The 20,223-nt window shown below is 35.7% G+C and overlaps 1 protein-coding gene across 1 annotated transcript in view; it reads right to left on the bottom strand.

The window, feature by feature from the left end:
- The window catches only part of ASXL3 (ASXL transcriptional regulator 3), a 180,648-nt gene that overhangs the window by 139,983 nt on the left and 20,442 nt on the right, over positions 1-20,223 (bottom strand). Inside the window, exon 2 of the mRNA XM_041723063.1 lies at positions 9,191-9,273. Within this exon, the coding sequence (XP_041578997.1) occupies positions 9,191-9,273 (83 nt within the window). The remainder of the gene's footprint in view (positions 1-9,190; positions 9,274-20,223) is intronic.

Below are 20,223 nucleotides of genomic sequence, written 5' to 3'. Positions count from 1 at the left end.
TACTCATTAACTTGCTTGACATACTCCATAAAGCATAGTATCTCAGCTCTCTGCCAAACAAATTAATGAATGGATATGTAAATTCTTTACAGTAATGGCCTTATATTTGTGATGGAAAGACAATATTTCTTGATATGTTAGAATATCAAATATCTTATCAAGAATTCAAGGGAGAATTAGAAATTCCTAAATTTAAAAACTAATATATAATATATATAATATATAATAATATATATGTATATAAATAAATAAAATTATGCACTAGGCTGAAGACATACTTCACAGAGAAGAGATGAAAAGACCTAATTAAATGACACAGAAAAATGGTCCAGAACTGTGTTGTTAAATCCTCAAAAACTGGGACTACATTTTATTCATTCATTAATCTAGCAACCTCTATCCTCTCAATAACATAGCATGTGCTTAATAATGGAATGAATATAGGCCTTAAAGTTTTCACAGAACCTCAGGATCTAACACTGTGAGCACAGTGAGTAGGAACTTAGTAGGTATTTCATTGATTACCATTATGTTCTGAAACCTACATCTCCACAACTTTATTTTCTTTTCTCTGATGTCCTCTAATTTGACCACCAATCACAAGACAAAGCTCTGCACCTACTCACCTGGTCAGACTGAGAACTGGGCAGAGCCTGAGTACAAGCCTTGCACAGCATCTAGAACAGATTTTAACTTTTTTTTTTCTTTTAATATTGATAGACATCACCTGAACTTGAGGCAGAATCCCAGTCCATGATTATCAATTTGATTCTGCATTTAGGCATCTCAGGAGTTGCAGGATAAATAATCCTTAATTGTCCTGAAAGAACTAAGACTTGTTCTTAGGAATTATACAAGGTAGCTTTTGGAAAACCTGGCTTAACAAAGCATCGTAATTTTTATTCTCCTGAAAACAAATCAACTATAAATAGAAGTCCCCATGTCAGCATATCAATTGTTTTGCATTTGAATAATGTTGTCAAGTTCAAAACAACGAGGCAAAACTAAAATCATAGGCATGTGGCAATTAAGAGCACAAGCAATGAAATTAAAAGATAAAGAGAAAAATACCAGTTAGAAAAAAAATTAAATAAAATCATCACAGTTTAATGCCTATTCCTTCCCAAAGGTTTTCATCTGCATAGGATACTTAGAATCACATACAATGTAATTTTATATCCATTTCTGCTTCTATTTCTGCACTGAAATATTTATAGAGTGCTCAGTATTTCTGGAGTAAATTATACCTAGATCTTGATAAAGCTGAAATCACCTAAATTACCTTTTTTTGTTCAATTATTTGGAAGAATGGAGAAAGAAAGCTTGACAGAATAAAAAGATGTATTAAGAAATGGCCATTTCATAGCTATAATTGCATTCCTTAGTGAATATTGATGCCTTGAGGGCTATATGCAGTCAGCACAGCTACTTTTACCAAAGGTTTCAAATAAAAGCCAAATCAATTTATATTGTATGAATATACACATTATATTTGAACACAAAACTTAAGCCAAGTATTCTACTGGTTTATGTGAAAAATAACATATGAAAACACATATTAGGAGTATATAAAAACAGAAGCACAATACAGTGTTAAGCATAATGTTATGAATACACTCCAAGATTAATCAGATATTCAAAATTCTAGAAATCTTATGTTATGTGTGAGTTCTGGCACTCTAAAGTGTCATATTCAATCACTATGATGAACTGAATTTTTGTGCTCCCAAAATTCATATGGTGTAGCCCTAGCCCCCAATGTGGCTATAGTTGGAGATGAGGCCTCTAAGGAAATGATGAATGTTGAATGAAGTCTAGTAAGGATGGGGCCTTGATGCGATAGTAGTAGTGTCCTTATAAGAAAAGATGGAGAAGAGCTCCCTCCCTCTCCCTGCACACACACACACACACCCAGAGAGGACAAGTGAGCACATAGTGGAAAGGGGACCATCTGCAAACCAAGAAGAGACCTATCACCAGGAACCTACCCTGCTGGACCTTGACTTGAGACTTTAAGCCTATACAACTGTGAAAAATACATTTCTCTTCTTTAAGCCACCCAGTCTATAGCGTTTTGTTGTGGCAGCCTGAGCAGACTAAGCCAATCACTATTAATATGACTTCAGTCAGGGAACAAAGGAGAGGTCTGTTCCAAATGTATTATCTTGGCGTGAGGCGTTTTCTCTCTGAAAAGTGCTACCTCTCCTTTCGGCAGCCTAATCTTACAGTCTTTTATGGAACAGTGTGATGACTGCTGGAAGCGCATGTGACTATGCGCATGCAAGCACATGACAGGGTGACATGGTTCAGGAACTCCTCATGGGGCTCTACTTCTACCTTCTCAAATCACAAAGAGATAACATGGGAAATGTGGCATTGGAAGACAAGTAATTACCTGTGGCTACAATAACAGATGCTTGGCTACTTAAGCTTTAAAGCTGCAGATGTCCCATCTGATTTAGGTAGAGCTAGGAGTTGGAACTCTACCTTGTAAGGTAATGTTTCACATAATTACTTTTTAACTCAGGAAATGCTTCCAAGGGAATATATAATCTTATTCCCCTGAATCACTTTTTCACAATAAGAAAAGTAACTTAAAGTTAAAAAAAAATTTTTTAGATGAACTAGGAGAATGGGATTAAGAGGCACAAGTTTCTTATTTTAAAATAATGAAGTCATGGAGATCAATTACAAGTATAGCATAGGGAATAGAGTCAATAATATTGTAATAACGTTTGGTGACAGATGGTGATTGCATTTATGGTGAGCACTGAGTAATGTAGAAGACTGTCAAGCCGCTATGTTGTACACCTGAAACTTAATAAATAAATAAATAAATAAATAAATAAATAAATAAATAAATATTTAATTTGTGGCAGACTGTGAAGTAATTTTTAAACAATTAGTGATATCCATGTATACATTTTGAATTCTTATTTAACCAGTTTTATACCATTTAATCTAAAGCAAGTTAATTACACACAATGCCAATGAATGACATTTTATTTTAAAGATTTTATTTATTTATTCATGAGAAACACCGAAAGAGAGAGAGGCAGAGACCTAGGCAGAGGGAGAAGCAGGCTCCATGCAAGGACCCCGATGTGGGACTGGATCCTGGACCCTGGGATCATGCCCTGAGCCAAAGGCAGACACTGAACCGCTGAGCCACCTATGTGTCCCAGTGAATGACATTTTAAGTGATATTTTCTTCAGAAGAACTAAATATATATAAATGATCAGATTGCCAATTCAAAATACCTTATAAGATATAATGTCTGTTTTCATTATTTATATCATAAGCCCTACATTATCAGAATATCATGCATATTTATTTAGGTATCATGTGACTAGGAAAATCGTACCGTACCCAATTTCATCTAATTATCACCAATCATACAACGGACAGCATCTTTTGATTCATAGTTTGCTAGGTGCAATATATTCTCTGGAATATTGTGGATGATCAGTTAAGAAATTCTACTGTAAATGGTAGTGTGTGTTTGAGAAAAAAAATTATTTAAAATGGGGGAGACTGGGTTTAAAGAGACAAGATAAGAAGATACTGTATTAATCTCATTAAAATATTATAAGTGCAAAGATTGAATGGCAAGGAGTAGGGATACAAAGAAAGAAAGATGTATTTAGGAAGTAGAACTAACACTACCCAAGAACAGACTGGCCAAGGGAGCATTGAAGAAAGGAGCTGAGAATGAATGTTTGGGAATTCTAATCTGAGTAATGATGACAAGTAAAATTTTATATCAGAGAAGAGGTAAGTTATTCTCAAGGCTCACTTACACACTTACATTCACACAACTATACACACGCAAAAATAAATGTAGATTGTCCTATGTTTCTGTTTAATAACACCACTGTCTGGTTTGCCCCTTCTAAGTAGCTGACTGTGCACACCATTTACACAATGAGAGGATTAGATGTTAGCAAATGGCAGGGGTGACACTGTGAGTTAACACTGTAATTCTAAAATGCCTCAGCACAAACCAGACCACCATTTCAGTGTGAAAGGACGGATGCCAACATGGAGTCTAGAGATAAGAATTGATTTTGCAGTAGAAATTATTTGTGTTTCTTTCTTATCTCTAGACAAAACATTTCAGCAGCTAGAAAGAATCATCTCCTATAGTACTAATTAGAAACGTAAATCTCACCAAGAGAAATGCCAAGAAATTTTATTGTTTGTCACTATACATGGTAATAGAATTTTCTGACATTTATCCCCCTAGAAAAATGCAACATCTTTAATAAACCACAGTACGAAGTAGAGATCCTAATTTCAGCACATTACAACACAGACTGCAAAATAGAAGACATGCAAAACCTAAGGCAAGTAGCTAAAAACAAATTTATTCCAAGAATTATGAGTGCGAATAAAAACTTCTCATTGATACCAGAATAATTGCAAAATCTTGGATTGTCAATTGCATGTTCCACATTGCAAAATCAAAAAATATGTCCATATTTCAAGTAACACTAAACACAACAGAGACTGTTTATAAAGTTTTTCAAATATCCCTACTGTGGTATGTAATTATAGGCTGTTGCTCTGCAAATGGTTGATGAAATCTAGCAGATTTTTTTTTTTAAGTAAGGCATCTATAATCTTGTAAAAATGTACCTCATAAATATTGCCCTACCCCCAAAACAGAGGGGTTTTTTTATTGTTTCTTGTGTGGTGTGTTGGATTTTTATTTTGCCTTTATTTTATGACTGCTTTACCTCCATTTGCAAACTATTTGCCTATGCGTAAATAATATGAAAACTAAATCAAGGTTCATGCTACATTAATGATAGGTATCTTGTAATGATAATGCCCAGCACATAAGAAATTATCCCTCTCTGACGAATAGCTGTTCTGTTCTCACTAGGTAAGTGCTGCGAGCCTCACTCCTTAACCTTGCTGCCCCTGGACGTGTCGCTATATGGGAGCACATACTTCTTTGGAAGCATCACTTTAAAAATTACATGAGCAGAGAAAAACATATCCTAAGGCATCAAAAATCCCTCAGTCCTCTTTGTAAAGGAATTAGAACCTCTGAATAAGCAAACCAAAAACAGAAAAGCAGAATTAGGACAACCCCAAATGCCATCCAAACCAACATGGTAACCTGAGTTACTCCTCTTTTTCTATGAACATATTTCCGATTACTGGAGACAAGTGCTCTCTTTGGCAGTACATATACTAAAATTACTGCAGACAAGATCATATTCTACAGTAGCACCCTAACTCCCTGAGGAATTGGGAATGTTTAGTCAAGCAGTCCAATCAGGCATATCAAATATCCATCCACAAAAGCAGCAGACAGGAATATGCACATTTTTCCCCCTCTATACAAGCAATATGGCTATTTCATTGACAGTAAGGTTCTGATCATCTGAAAAGCATTCCAAACATCTATGTCTTATTAATTGTTCACAACTCATAAACACAAAGTAGCAAAAGCTTGGAAATACTCAGTAAAGCAAATATATAGGTGGACCAGAATAAAATTATACTGATAAAAATGTTCTATGTTATACAGAAGGAACTAAGACCTCCCAAATATATTTTCATTAAGAATTCTAGAAAACCATGCCATGCTATTTTTTTCAACAAAAATCATATGTCCTTCTGACCTTTTTGTAAACCACATGGAAAGTATTTATTCCAGTCTGTCTTTTCCAAACAGAATTTAATCACACACTACACATTTCATCAATAACATGAAAAAGATACATAGAACATGATATAGAAAAGCTGTCCTCTTTTTATCATGTATACATGAAAAGTATGCAATTTAAAATGTCACTTGAAAAGAAAAGATAACATGTCAAGAATTTCATTGCAAATAAATTAACAATATCACATATACTGAACTCATTCAAATACTCATATCAGCTTTGCCAAAATTATTGGTGTGTTTTTTATTACAAATTACAAGCTCAAACCAGAGGCACTTACAGTGTCTTAAAACAGGCAACAGCACAATAACCTTACTTGCTCACATATAATCTGGCAGAGATTATCAGCATGCATGAATTTAACAGGGCTCCCACAAAACTGTTAGGTTCTTTTTTATTAAAACACACAGAGTATTAAATAGGATAAAAAATATAACATATAACATTTAAAAGAAGCTTCTAACCCTAAATGGAAGCTAAAGTCATCACTAAGCACGGGAAAATTAACATCTTGAAAAGGAAGATTATTTACTCAACAAATATTGATTGACTATCTGCTGAGTGTCAGGAGTGTTAGATGCCCTTAAAGAGCCCACAGGTGGGCACAGGTAGACAAATAAGGACAAAATTACAGGATAATGAGGTCAACACTACAGGAGAGCTGTCTGGCACATGGAATGAAGGAGCCCCATGGAACTTGAAACAAATGGCATTACTTTAAATCCAGGTTCAGAATGACGATGACCAATGTTCTGTTTTCTAGAAAAGGTACAGTGATGGACTGTCTGGGGGAGGTCCACTATCATGACCTCTCATCCTCAGAAACCACTAGTAGGTCATGGTCACCTTAAGTAACTGTCACAAACACTCCCTTCCATTTAATCAGGTGTATACTAAACTCGCATTTCTTGGAAAACACATCATAAATACATACCTAGAAATTAAACAGCTATGTATGGCCTTATGATTATGGGATTTCTAAATGTAACTTAAGAAAAATAGATGCAGTTACACTTCGTTTACTGAGCTACCATAAATATTTGGAGAACATTTAAGAACTTGGAAGATAGCAAAAGAGTACATTAAGTAGGCAAAATAAATGTCAGAATCTGCTCCCTAAAACGACATTACATAACAGGTACCAAAGCCCAAAACTCACTCAAAACATGTACTTTTATTTTAGAGATGATTCTAATAAGCAAACCAGGAAACAAGGGTATTAAGAGTGGTTACAGACACACTGGCCATAAAATAACAGGTCTCAGCTGGCAAGAGAGAGAAAATTCAAAGAAAGCAGAAAGAAATAACGTAAAATGTGTAGTTTGAAGACCTTCAGTGCAGAGCAGATTTTACAGAATAGAACTTAAACATAACTATGGTCTCTTTCTTTGCCCGTTCCCTTTCCTATTCAACTTGTAAATTCTTGCAGGCACATTCAATATTACGATACTGGTTCATCAGTATTTGTAACAACATTTTTTTTTCTTTATGGAAGGACACAATTGGGAGGAGGGGGTAGAAAAGGAGGGTTATATTCAGGGAAATAGCAGGTTACTTTTTTTTTTCCCATTTCAGAATTCTTTACTCTAAAGAAGCTGTTTTGTGTTTTGTTTTGTTAACTACATGTGCGTAAAGCCCTTTATAATATACCATTCTGGGAAGACCAGCATTTTGAAAAATATGAAATAATGCTCTGGCAATAAGTGTAATTAAAATGCTGTTCAGAGGCATGGTACGGGACTTCTATATCTCAAGGTACATAGCAACTGATGGCAGCATAGTCACTCCTGTTGAGGAGAGTATCGTAATGAACAAATTTCCAATGTCTGCTTCTAGGAGATGCTTTTTATGTCTGCGTTGGCAGATTCCACTGGCACATGGCCCACATTCAACAGGAGTTCATATCCTTAGATTTTTACCTCCTCTTTTTTTTTTTTTTTTTTTTTTTTTTTGGCTGCTGCACAAACATTTTCAGTGCTTTCTAAATGGCATAAATATTTTCAGGGTTTTTGACAGGCAGCAAAGAGAAAATTAATTTCCAAGTGTCTCCATTTTGTTCCCTAACGCCATCCACTGACATCTGGCTTCAAAGAACAGGATCACCCCTACCAGAGCTGCTAGGCTCTGTCAGCAACTTCTCTCCCCACTGTAGCCTTCAGTTTGTTAAAGATGCAACTCTTCCAAATGGTGGAGTTAATGTTATCTTAGGCTGTGTCTTCAGAATGGGCAGAAAAAGCCTCAACAGAGAGATGAAAATTTGAGCCCAGATGTCCTACACTCCTCTAAATTGTGATGTTCACAGATCAAACTTGCAAAGGATGTATTTTAAAGAACTAGAAGCTGATGTTACCCACCCTTTATAGTAAAAGACGTTACAGGTAATACTGATTTTTTTCTTAATAAAGCTGACCCCAGGAGGATATCAGCTTTAATTTTCACTAAGATGCAACTATTGTATGCTCAATGGCTTGTAGGTAGACAACTTCATGCAAAAATAATTTACTCTATGTAACATGGATGATTACACACTCATTTGACAACTCTATGTTTCTTTTGTAACAAACATTTTTTCTCCTTGAGTAGTACCATCAATTTGGGCCTAAACTGACTGCAAAAGCCAAAACTAAAATTAATTACTAAATAAAGGATCATCATAGATAAACAAAATGCAGTGTGTGTGTGTACAATGGAATATTATTTGGCAACAAAAAGGAATGAAATACTGATTCATGCTACAATATGGATGGACCTTGAAAACATTTTGCTAAGTGAAAGAAGCCAGATACAAAAGGCTACATACTGTATAATTCCATTTATTTGAAATGTCCAGAATACTCAAATCCATAGACAGAAAAAGTTGAATCGTGGTTACCAGGGGCAGAAGGGAGTAGGGAATGGGGATGGAGTTTCATGTAGGATGATGAAAATGTCCTAACATGAGATAGTGGTGTTGACTGCACAACTTTGTGAATATATTAAAAACTGCTGAATTAAACATTTTAAAAGGGTGAATTTTATGGTATGTGAATATCTCAATAAAATTGTTATTTTTTTAAAGTCTCAATAGCTGATTAATGACCCTCCAAGTAGAGGAATTCTAAATATAAGAGGACTAAATTTTCAACGACAGCACTTCGAGTTTTATCACAGTGACCTAATCTTTATATCCTGGGATCTATCTATTAAGCCTATAAAAGTGTTCCTCTTTACTTTCAGAAACAAAATCTCCTTTTACAAGACACAGAGAAAGAGTAGTAACTTCAATGAAGGACTTATTCATATAGCAGAGCTCTTTGTTGACAAAGTACCTTCTATATTAACCTGTCTAATGTAATTTATTAAGCCAACAGGCAGCCCTAAGGAAATATTGGGTCATCCAAATATTTGGCAATCACAAAAGAATTTTCAGGTAATTACTTCACAATCAACTACAGTATCAAATCTAGATACATCTATTGCTTTGCAATTAGTGGCAATGAAAATAGAAAATGTAAATATGAATACTGACCTTGTTTCTTTTAACCCTTCCTTCTGAATAACTTCCAATATCTGCTTCGCTGTCATTGGTGAGTTGGGGTGTTTTTCTAATGCCTAAAAAATAAAAATAAACATAAAATTCCTAGATTATTGTATGGAAGCATACAAAATAAAAATATGTGTGAATCATGCAATCGTTCCTTAACATTTTAAAGGGGGAGGGGCTGATATGTCAAAATAAGATCCCATCACACAGTTCAGGTATCCAAAGTGAGAATGTAATTCTTTTCTGGAAATTAATGGCAATTTCTTCAATGGGGGTTGGGGGTCATTATTTTAAAAAAAATGTCACAAAGGCATACACACCAAAAAAAAAAAAAAAGTAATATGAAACCTGAAGAAACCAAGTTAATAAATGTATATAATTTTATTTAAAATTGCTAAGATTTTATGGGTAAAGACAGACTTTCAGGCTACTTAAATGTTTTCTAAATTTCCAGGACTTTGGAAACATGGAGCCTGGACACTACCAATAGCAGAGAACAAAGTGCTGGTTAGAAATAACCTCACTGGATTAGTTTGATCAACTTCTTTTGTATTAAAAAAAAAATGAGGAAAAAAAATCCTTCATGGCCAAAATGGAAAAAAAGCATACATACAGAAACCCAAGTAAGTCATTACACTGTGTGTTCCAGTTCAGCTCAGTTTCCTTTCTTCTGCCTTTTTCAATTAATTTCAAGTAAACCCCTTCCTCTTCCCATTCAGCCCATCTCAGTTTTATGAACTGAGTCCCATTTTTCTTTCTCTCCCCTTCTGGCCTCCTTATTTTTTAGTGGAAGGGAGTTCTTTTAAAGTGTGGGGAATACATGGGACATAGCTCACTGTTTCCATAGGCATTAGACCATCAGACCTGGAAATCAAATTCCTGTATTTATCCAGGGATTTAACTACCTGTAAAGAAAGCAATAAACACTGTTCACCAGCACGGACTCAGGGGCCACCTCTGGGAATGAGAAACAAGTCTACACATATCCTCACAATGACTTCCTCCAAGGGTAGACAACACCTACTTAAAGATGCTGTACAGAAGGTTCTGCACATTCCAGAATTCTAATGTATGATTATTTACTAGGACGATCATAATTATCAACAGGGTTACTTTGAAAACTAACAATTGAAAAGGCTCTGAATCTGCTCCAAATAGTTCTGTGATCTCTCCTACTATCATGGCCAAATTTCAACTAGCACTAGCAAAGGTTCTATTCATCAAGGCCTCACATCCAGCCTGCCCTGCCTCACCAGTAGTGCCTCTCCCCTGTACTCCCTTCTCTGGTTCCCAGGAAACGTCCCCATTTTTCCCAGCCCATATCCATCCCTTAGCCATAGTCGGTAAGTCCTTTAAAGAACACAGCAATATGATCTACGCTAGAAAGAGGGTATGGCAACAAGTACATCAACAGGAAAGAAGGAAACCTGTCTTCACAGGAGGCCACTGGAGAGCCAAACTGAAGCCTGGGAAGGGGGACAAAGAAACATAGGCATAGCTGTATAGGGAAGAGGACTAATGTGTAAAAATACTGGTTTAAAAAAAGGCAAGAAGGAAACTGCATCATAGAGCTGCAAAGGGGTGAAGATTAGATCATGGGGAAAGGTGGGAAAGAAAGAGACATGGAAACAGAAAGGCTGACAGAATTTGTAAAACGAGAACCATACACAGAATGGTGCATACTTATGAATTGTTGAAAGGGGATGCTATGGGCACATGGACTATATACACGGCGGGTATCACCCCAAATGACAAGCAATGCTGGAGACACACATGGTCTCTCCTGGGAGAGATGGGCAGAAGGTCAACAGACACACACACGTTAGCAAGCAAGGAAGAGGGAAACCATCGGGAAGAGGCGCAGGTTGCAGAAAGAGGAGAAGAGGGGACGAGGTAGAGAAAGGAGGAAAATTGAGCTGAACTGGGAATGGCCAAAAAGCAAACTGATTAAATCCAGAAAGGGCCAAAGAGGAAACTCCAGTGTACCGGGCAACGTTTTGAGGGAAATTTGGGTGCACTCAAAAGTGGGGTTACTCACTGTGGAGGACTCCCTGTTTCTCTTCCTGAGTACAGGCCCCTCAGCACACCTGGGCAGCTCCTCCCCGCAATTGAGAGAATTTGGATAGCCCTGTCCCCTTCTCTATGACATCACATCCTACTCTACAAAGGAAGTAAAAGTGCCAAGAATTACATCGTGGAGTGGATGAGAGGCGGGAAGGAAATGATGAAGCCACACAGAACACCAGAAGCCACCCTGAGTTCCTGCAAGACAGAGAAAGGAGACAGAGAAGGAGAGGTTCCTGGTCGTGAACAAGCGTCACTGAACTAGCCATGTGGACATGAACAGGATGAGAGAGAGAGAGAAAGAGAAATCATCTTCACAGAAAAGACCATTGATACTGTCAAAATAATGAGACACATGGTGGAGACATGAATCAGACTCACAGGCAGCCATACTCGAACACAGCAAAATAGAAAATACAATTCTCATTTTCCACCGGTGATAATCCTTTAAAATGACCTTATTTTGGGGTAGTCAAAATTGGAAAAAAAAAAAAAAAGCAAACTCATACCTGTATTATAGAAAACAAAATGTACCCATAAGCCTACAGGCAAGAATATTAACCACTGCTAATATTTGTGTCTTACTTTTAGTTTTTCCCCATCTACATATATCAATCTAATATACTTATATACAGCATGTGCACATATTGTTAGCTATTTAATTTTCTCCATGTAATATGAATTCTTCAAAATGGCATCATAATTAACACTTCACTGAAAACAGGCATTTGTATCGTTTTAAAAATTAAATTAGTAAATAATATATTGAATATAACTTTCTTAGAGTGTTACTGAATCAAATGATGTGAGCTTGGTCATGTCTCAATACACAGCCAACTGCTTCCAAAAAGATTTTAACAATTTATACTACCACCAAGCAGAACTAAAACTGCCTCTCTTACCACAACTTTGCCAATATTCAGTATAATCTTTTAGTAGTATTTGTCAACTTACTAGGTCAAAATGCAATGGCTCATTGTTATTCTAATCATACTTCTGCAAATACTAATGAGGACAAAGTTTTTTTTTTCCCCCAAATTAATATCAAATGCAATACGACAGGATATTTGTTTTCCTTATTGATGTATAAAAAGCTCTTCATATAGTAAAATAGTATTTATTACTTTGCATATTAATAATATTTATTCTTTTTGTTACTTCTTTTTTGGATATTTTAGGGAGATTTGCAAAGTTTTCTATTTTCACATCAACAACTCCATCAGTTTATTCCATTGTGACTTCTGTCTTATGTGTAGAAATTCCTTATAACCAGAGAACATGCTAATATCTACAAATATTTTTAAGGTATATTTATAGTTTTACTTTTTAATTCATCTGGAATTTATCATTTTGTAGCAAGGTGAAACACCAACGTAAGCCCACCACCTATAAGTAAGTCAAGATCCCCCCACTACAATTTGTTTCCTAAGCTAGTCATGGTTCCTGAGTCATCCTCTACCATATATTAATACTACAGCAGTGAAAACTCTTTTGGATGGGAAACCAAATAAATGTGGGAACCCGATATATAAAATGCACAAAAGCAAGCTATTCTTGTTAAGGTGGAGATGAAAGTGCTCAGAGCCCCCATATTATTCCCTCTAATGGCCAAAGGCACTTCTGGCAATCTTCAGGGTGTCTAAAAACTAGACTGCAAACCATTCATTGTCCCTGGGGCTCATCCAGGATCCAGAGATCCCCTGAACTTTCAGTCAACTGCAGTGCCAGCAGTACACCATTCTGAATTGCTCTAATATTATAATACAGTTCACTATCTGGTTCAGCCACTGTTCTCATTATTCCTTCTTAAATTTTTAATAGTTCACTTCTTTATATTTCCAGATGAAATTTAGATTGGAATTAAATGAGACATCTAATTAAATTTTTAAGCAATTTACACAGTGTTCCATGTGTTTAAGTTTTGTTTTATAAACTGCAATAAGCATTTTATTGTTTATATTTTCAGTTGCAAATATGAATACACTTTTTCATATAATATTCTCACGTTTTATTGGGAAGACACACAAAAGCCATTGAATTGTGATAATTACTATCTATACGAACATCTAATTGAATTCTTAATAGTCCTAACTGTATAGAAATACAGAATCATATTTTCTACAAATAATGTGAATTGGGTCTCCTTTCCAACACTTCCATGTTTTCTCTTTCCTACAATATTTACTTTGGATAAAAACTGATCTTTTCTAGTCCCTTTCAAAAAATTCTGCTGAAAATTGAGCTGCTTTGTCATTTATTTCCTCAAATACAGGCCCCCCCAAACTGCTGAGTTTCCCAAAGAATATCCATAGCTACAACTATCAGCTGCCCTGCCAAGGGAAGACTGTAATTAGAAACTACTGGCCAGATATCAAGTCTCTTCTATACAAATTGGTCTGTCACAGTGCTTAATCTTTACATAAAATGCCTTTCCTTTCTTTGTAAAAACAAATTGCCCTCCTGTGTTCAAGCCATATTTGTGAGTCCACTTTACTCTTACTCTTTAGGAGCTGTGTCTTATACGTCTCATGCTTCCGCCTGATGCACTAAAGTCCTTTCAGTCCTTCTTTGCCTCCTTTCTTCTGCAGCAATACTCCACAGTAGGTTTCAAATTTAGCATCACTCTCTATAAAGGGGGATTTCCATGGTGAGGGATACAAAGTTCGTATACAATCTGCTACCTTCCTACCAATGAATCCCCTAGCATTTTTCAAGGCCCTGAAGAGTCATATAGAATTGCCAAATACACTACTGGATTTCACCTTCTCTATTGATGTAACCATCTCAGAGCCTATCTCAAAAAATATCTAGACTCCTACTACTTTGAGACAAGACAGACTCATCCCAGAAAATTCCTCCTCCAGACTTCTACATGTCCCAGTAGGAGAAAAAAAAAAAAAAAAACCCTGCAAAGAAAGGATAGTAATCTAGTTAAGAGAAGGAGAGATTAAGCCATATGATTAAGCCATATGATTAAGGCTACAGGCCAACCTAAGAATGTATTTTTCTATATTTTAGGTTTAAACATTTTACTCTAATAAGTAAAAGGTTTTAAACATCTTAAAGTTTGCTCAAGATTTCCTTGGTGTCTCTCGAACACAAAATTCATCTCAAGTATTCCTAAGATAAACACTCCAGACCAATGTTCACCTAGTGGTTAAAATCTTGGTCCTGGGATCCCTGGGTGGCGCAGCAGTTTGGCGCCTGCCTTTGGCCCAGGGCGCGATCCTGGAGACCCGGAATCGAATCCCACGTCGGGCTCCCGGTGCATGGAGCCTGCTTCTCCCTCTGCCTATGTCTCTGCCTCTCTCTCTCTCTCTCTCTGTGTGTGTGACTATCATAAATTAAAAAATAAATAAATAAATAAATAAAATCTTGGTCCTTCATGCCCTAAATAAAATTTTCTGAGCTTACTTATTAGATGGCAAAATAAGATGATTTCCATAATTTGAAAGCATGTCAATGATACACGATTAGATTTGTGGAATCCTCAGTGAGCATCCAGCATCTAGCTCGCTTCCCTTTTCTAACACTAATATGTCCTCCCCTTAATTCAGGCTGGCAGTTTATTCAAATGTTTTACTGTTTAAAGTCTCATGTCATAAGGTAAACGATTTAAGGTCATAACAATAAACCATTATATAGCTCTCTATGGTTAAAGAGTGCTTTCACATAATACAGTTTATTTGCTTTCATACAACATATATTATTTTATTTGACCCTTATAACAACTTGGTGAGATGCATAGAGGAGGCAGGATTAACTTTCTCGGAGATGCACAAAGTTGAAGTAATTGGTTCAAGATCATAAGCTGGTAAAAGTGGAAAGACAGGACTTGTATATGTGATAATACTGCTGGCAACTATGTTTAAATGTAATAAGAATAATAATTAATATTTCTTAGACAATTCTGTCCTAAGTGTGTAGGAGCTTTCCTTATATTATAATAGACTCCGGGATTCCTATTTTTAATATTCCCTACTTCTGCTATTCTTAAGAAGCCCCAAAAGTCCATGTCATTCTGATGAAACATGAATTTGGATCACTGACAGTATTCAGATGAGGAAATCAATCACGCAAGAAGTGACAGCACTTGCCAACTGCCCAATATCTGCAGCTCAGTTAGGTTGTGCTCTAATCCTAACACATGCAGCTGCTAGTTAAGGGTTTAAAGACGATGCAATTTTTCTACTTGCATGACTTTTATGGGGGAAGTTATATGTGGGAGTAGTATTTATGAATGTGACTTAAAAGATGTGGAAATTTTGTTGTAATATCCTTAAGAATATCCTTCACCCAGAATAAAGCAACCTCCAGGAAAATCAAGTGTCCCAACATCGGGCAGCTACTAGGTGATGAGTCCAGGGCTCCTGACACTGAAGTCCGCTTCTCCTACTGAGTTAAATTGCTTCTCCTTAAGGGCTTGGGGGTTGCGAAGAAACTGATGCTTTATAATTCAGATATTATACACAGTACCTACCTCATAATCCCCACCTCAGCAGTCTATCACTTAAGAACAATCGAATATTTCTTTGAACTCGCAGATAATGGTTTAAACTGTACCTTCCATTGGTAGCACTTGTCAAACAGTCATTAATTCATAGTAACTGTTTAATGCTATTCTTGCTACACTGCAAGCTTTCGTCTCCATTATTGTTCACATCCCCAGATGGCAGGAGGACCAAGTCCGCTTATAAAGAGACCAAGTTAATATGGGGAGATGCTTTCGGTCACTCTATCTTAGGGATGTTTATGGCATAATCAAGAAGGTTATGGCATCTGGAGTCAGTTGGAGCAAGAGCCCCTACTCACTAGCTGTCTTAGACATTTAACTTCCCTGAATCTAAGTTTCTTCATTCCCTCATTTGTAAAAATGCTGTGAGGACAAAATAATAAATGTAAAGCACTTACTATTCCAATACGCCAAATGACTGCCTACAGCAATATGTGCTAATAAACATTAGTTAATACTGCTGACTTGGGGTGGGGGGAACCCCTCTGAGCACATCCTAGAAACATGAGGACAACAATATTTTAAAAAAAGGACATTAGATGTTGTCTCTTTTTGAGATTTCCTGTGTAAACTGCACTCGAGCTTCTACAAATAAGGCTAGCCATGTACTGCCATCCCTCATGCCTTACGACTGCCATACTTATTCTAATACAGGTTCGCAGGTAAATGTGCACACACTGTGCCTAGTTTCATCATCCAACAGTCCTATCCGTGTTTAACAAGATGGGCTATACAATATGGCACTCTTTTAGACACTGCTGTGTCACCCAGAAAGAAAAGCACACTACAGGGACAAATTATCCTGTTATACTTGTATTACAATTCAAGTAAAAATACAGAACTACAATAAAAACTTATTTCCAACTATATACACTTAAAGACAAACTTTCAAGCAACTATAATAGAGTATCATTGAATATCCATCAGAAAAAAAAAATTCTATCTGTAAGATTACTTCAGTTGCTCAGCCTCATAAAACTAATCACAGCTGAGAGTAGAAAAATGGCTTTGTGAGGCCTAGAACAGTTCAAAGAGTGATCATTACCTGAATCTGTAGATAAAGTTCTATACAACTGAGAGGTGAATTCTAATTCCCTGCGGGATTTCGGCAACTCTGTTCCCTCATTAAGTTTCTAATCCTTTGTAACAGTTGCCATTACTTATAACACAAAAAGAAAACAGAGTAAGAGACACTAGAATTTCTAAAATGTTCTAAAAAAGGTAAAAGATAAATATTAATAACTACTTAAATTATGATACATATGAGACCTGTTTTAAGTAGTAAAACATCTCTTTAATGAAAGAAATGCTTCTCCCAAAGAAATCTGCAGGCAGTGTGCTCTATTCAAAACCCACTAATTATTGAAAAGCTTTTTCTCTGCATCAAGTAAAAATTCTGCTTTCCTATAACTTCTATGTAGTCCTAGTTTTCGCCTTTCAATGTGACAATTATTTAATATTAAATTACAAGCACTTTCCTAACATGAAAGCTTAAAGTGACTATGTTATATAAATTTACAAAATAGAGCCGACTCATTTATTCATATGATATACTGCCACCTGTTTGAATACACTATTAAGGGCTCAGTCTTCTTTTATCTCTAGGCTAATGAATTCTGTTTTTTCTCACATAAAATAGTTTGCATTGTCTTGAAAAACACCCTTTGAACATTGAGTTTGCCAGTGTCACTTGTAAAATAATGCTTTAAAAATTATACTAATTGAAATAAATTAGCTAAATACCATTAATACTCTAAATGTAGCTTATATAACATATAAACATAATACAAAAATATATAAACATAATACAATATAGTGAAACTATTAGTTCCATTTCTCTAACATATAAATATATTAATACAACCTAGTATGATACTTGCTCTTTCTCGTAGTCCTCATACCATCAACCAACAAATATTTCCAGATCTTTCAACATTTGTTTCTGAAATCACATGCATAATTCTGTGGTATATTTCCCAACCTACTGGATGTTAATGCATGTTTGTTTGATGCACTAGTATTTGCTTCAAACCATTTTTATGGGCTCTGAAATCTTATCATTCCCAAATATCCTTTTACTCCAGGTACCAACTAAACTTGTGGTATCTACAAATTTGAAAAAATAATTATTTCAGTCAAATTTCATCTTTTTATTTATTTTTTTTAAGATTTTATTTATTTGAGAGAGAGAGAGAGTGCATAAGCAGAGGGGAGGGGGGAAAAGGAGAAGCAGACTCCCTGCCAAGTAGGGAATCCAACGCAGGACTGGATCCCAAGTACTCCAGGATCATGATCTGAGCTGAAGGCAGGCGCTTAACTGACTACCTTTGGGTGCCTGACTCAGGCACCCAAACTTCATCTTTTTAGGTGAAGGTTGTTTTTCCTACCTTATAAGGTTCTTTTGGAATCATCATTCTCTTGTTCAACTGTCCAGTTTCCCTTTCTATTTTGTGATACCCTCACATCTGACGAGTATGACTGTGATGAATTCTTCAAGTTACTTGTGATAGGGCTGAACAAAGCAATGGAAAACAAAGCCACAACCATGTGGCTGCTGCTGGAATCTTCTTTTAGACTGATCCTAACTAGTCAATCAATATACTTGGTAATAGATGTTCAATCTTCTAAAAATTCATTTAATTATACTTCAAATGACTGGCTGAAATTTAGCTCCAACAGGAACATCCTCCTGATATGTAAGTCTAATAATCCTATCAAAATAAATTAATTTAGTTTGACATGAATTAACTTAGAGAATCCATAATGCCTTCCAGGGATCACTACTTCCATTTCTAAATCCTTACAGTCATCTGTTTAATAATACACTCTAGAATTTCACTGAGAGTTGAAATAAAGCTCAATAATCTGATTTCAAACACTTCTTATATCTCTTTTTATAATAATAATAATAGCAAACACTCAGGAGTGACTCTGCATCAGGTATTATTCTAACATATATATAAACTTGCTTAATCCTCATAGCAACCCTCTTATCATGTAGGGACACTTATCATCCTCATTTTATGACAGGATAAGGTAACTAAAGTGCAAAGAACTTATTTAACTTTCCCAAAGTCCCACAGCTACAAGGTAGTAAAGCCAAAATTTGAACCCCAGTGGTCCAATTCTTAGACAATTATTCTCCTGTCTCTGTGATTTTCTCCGTGATTATCAGCAGCACTTCTCATCATATCTGCAGATTCTTTCAATGTCTTGTCATTGAGCTCACATTTCATCATTTCATGTCCCATCTAAAATACAGTGAATATAACTTCTATGTTACTTTCTGACACCTTTTTAAAAAATATGCAGTACTTATTTTTTTTCTGCACTATTTTAAAGGAAAAAATATGTAATCAAATATTTCAAAACCGAGAAATCATGCTACCACTCTGATCTGGAATATCATACTAATTTCATGGCAGCTAAAATGCTGAAGGAAACAGTGAACTCCTATTAACTGAACAAAGGAAATATTAGCTTGTCAGAGATGATAAAGGTTTTCTTATTTCTAAACTAAGAGAATTGTCTCCAATAGAAATTCATATAAGTGGCACTGGGTGGTTATGAACAAGATCTTCAATGAGAGTTTCACCAAAGCAAGCATGAGACAGTTATAAATGTTGTCACAGAACTTCTCATAAAAATTGAGAATAATAAAATAATCCAAGTAGATAGTCTTCCCAAGGCCCAATATAATTAAATTAGGATTATATACTCTAACAATAACCTGGAGTTTATTTATATTTTATTACTATGGATATAATAACTCTAAAAACCAGGCTTGCAGGTGGCAAAATACATTATTATGAAAATTAAGGATCTTAATGTGCATTTTTGTCCACACATGGGAAACTAAATACCTGTTTACATGGAAACCTATGGAGAAAGCCAGCATTCTCCTCAAAATAACTTTCTGAAGCAGCAATCAGTTGAGACCCTAAATTTCCATATCTTGGGAATTGTTACAAGGTGCTTGTGTTAATAATAGAAGGTAGTACAAAGAATGCTAGAAAGCATTCTGTAATAGAAATGCACCGGGTTAAAAAAAAAAAAAAAAAAGAAATGCACCGGGTAATTTTGCAAGAACTTGAATTATGTTAACATATTTAATTTTTACAACCACTCATCAAGGTAGGTATTAATGCTGTAGACAGGAGAACTGAGACACAGATATATAAATTCACTTATGTCAGGCTATTCCCAAGTAAGAAGCCAATGGGGATTCAAATCCATGCCCTCAGACTCAGGTGATTCACCATCACAATATAGTATCTTGTAGTAAATAGTGCCAACTTATTTGTTCACCTTTAGGAAATTTCCTTACAGAAATCTACAGCCCATTCTGCAGGTTCAATGAAGGATTATTCGAAAAAAAAAATTTTTTTTTAAAGACATAATCTAAGAGGGCAGTAGTTAAATAAAGGATAAAGGAAGGCAC

The sequence above is a fragment of the Vulpes lagopus genome, chromosome 1, assembly GCF_018345385.1.
Source record: "Vulpes lagopus strain Blue_001 chromosome 1, ASM1834538v1, whole genome shotgun sequence".
In the NCBI taxonomy this organism is placed as follows: Eukaryota; Metazoa; Chordata; class Mammalia; order Carnivora; family Canidae; genus Vulpes; species Vulpes lagopus.
The sequence above is the reverse complement of the archived record's forward strand: the minus strand, read 5'-3'. Positions and strand labels throughout refer to the sequence as shown.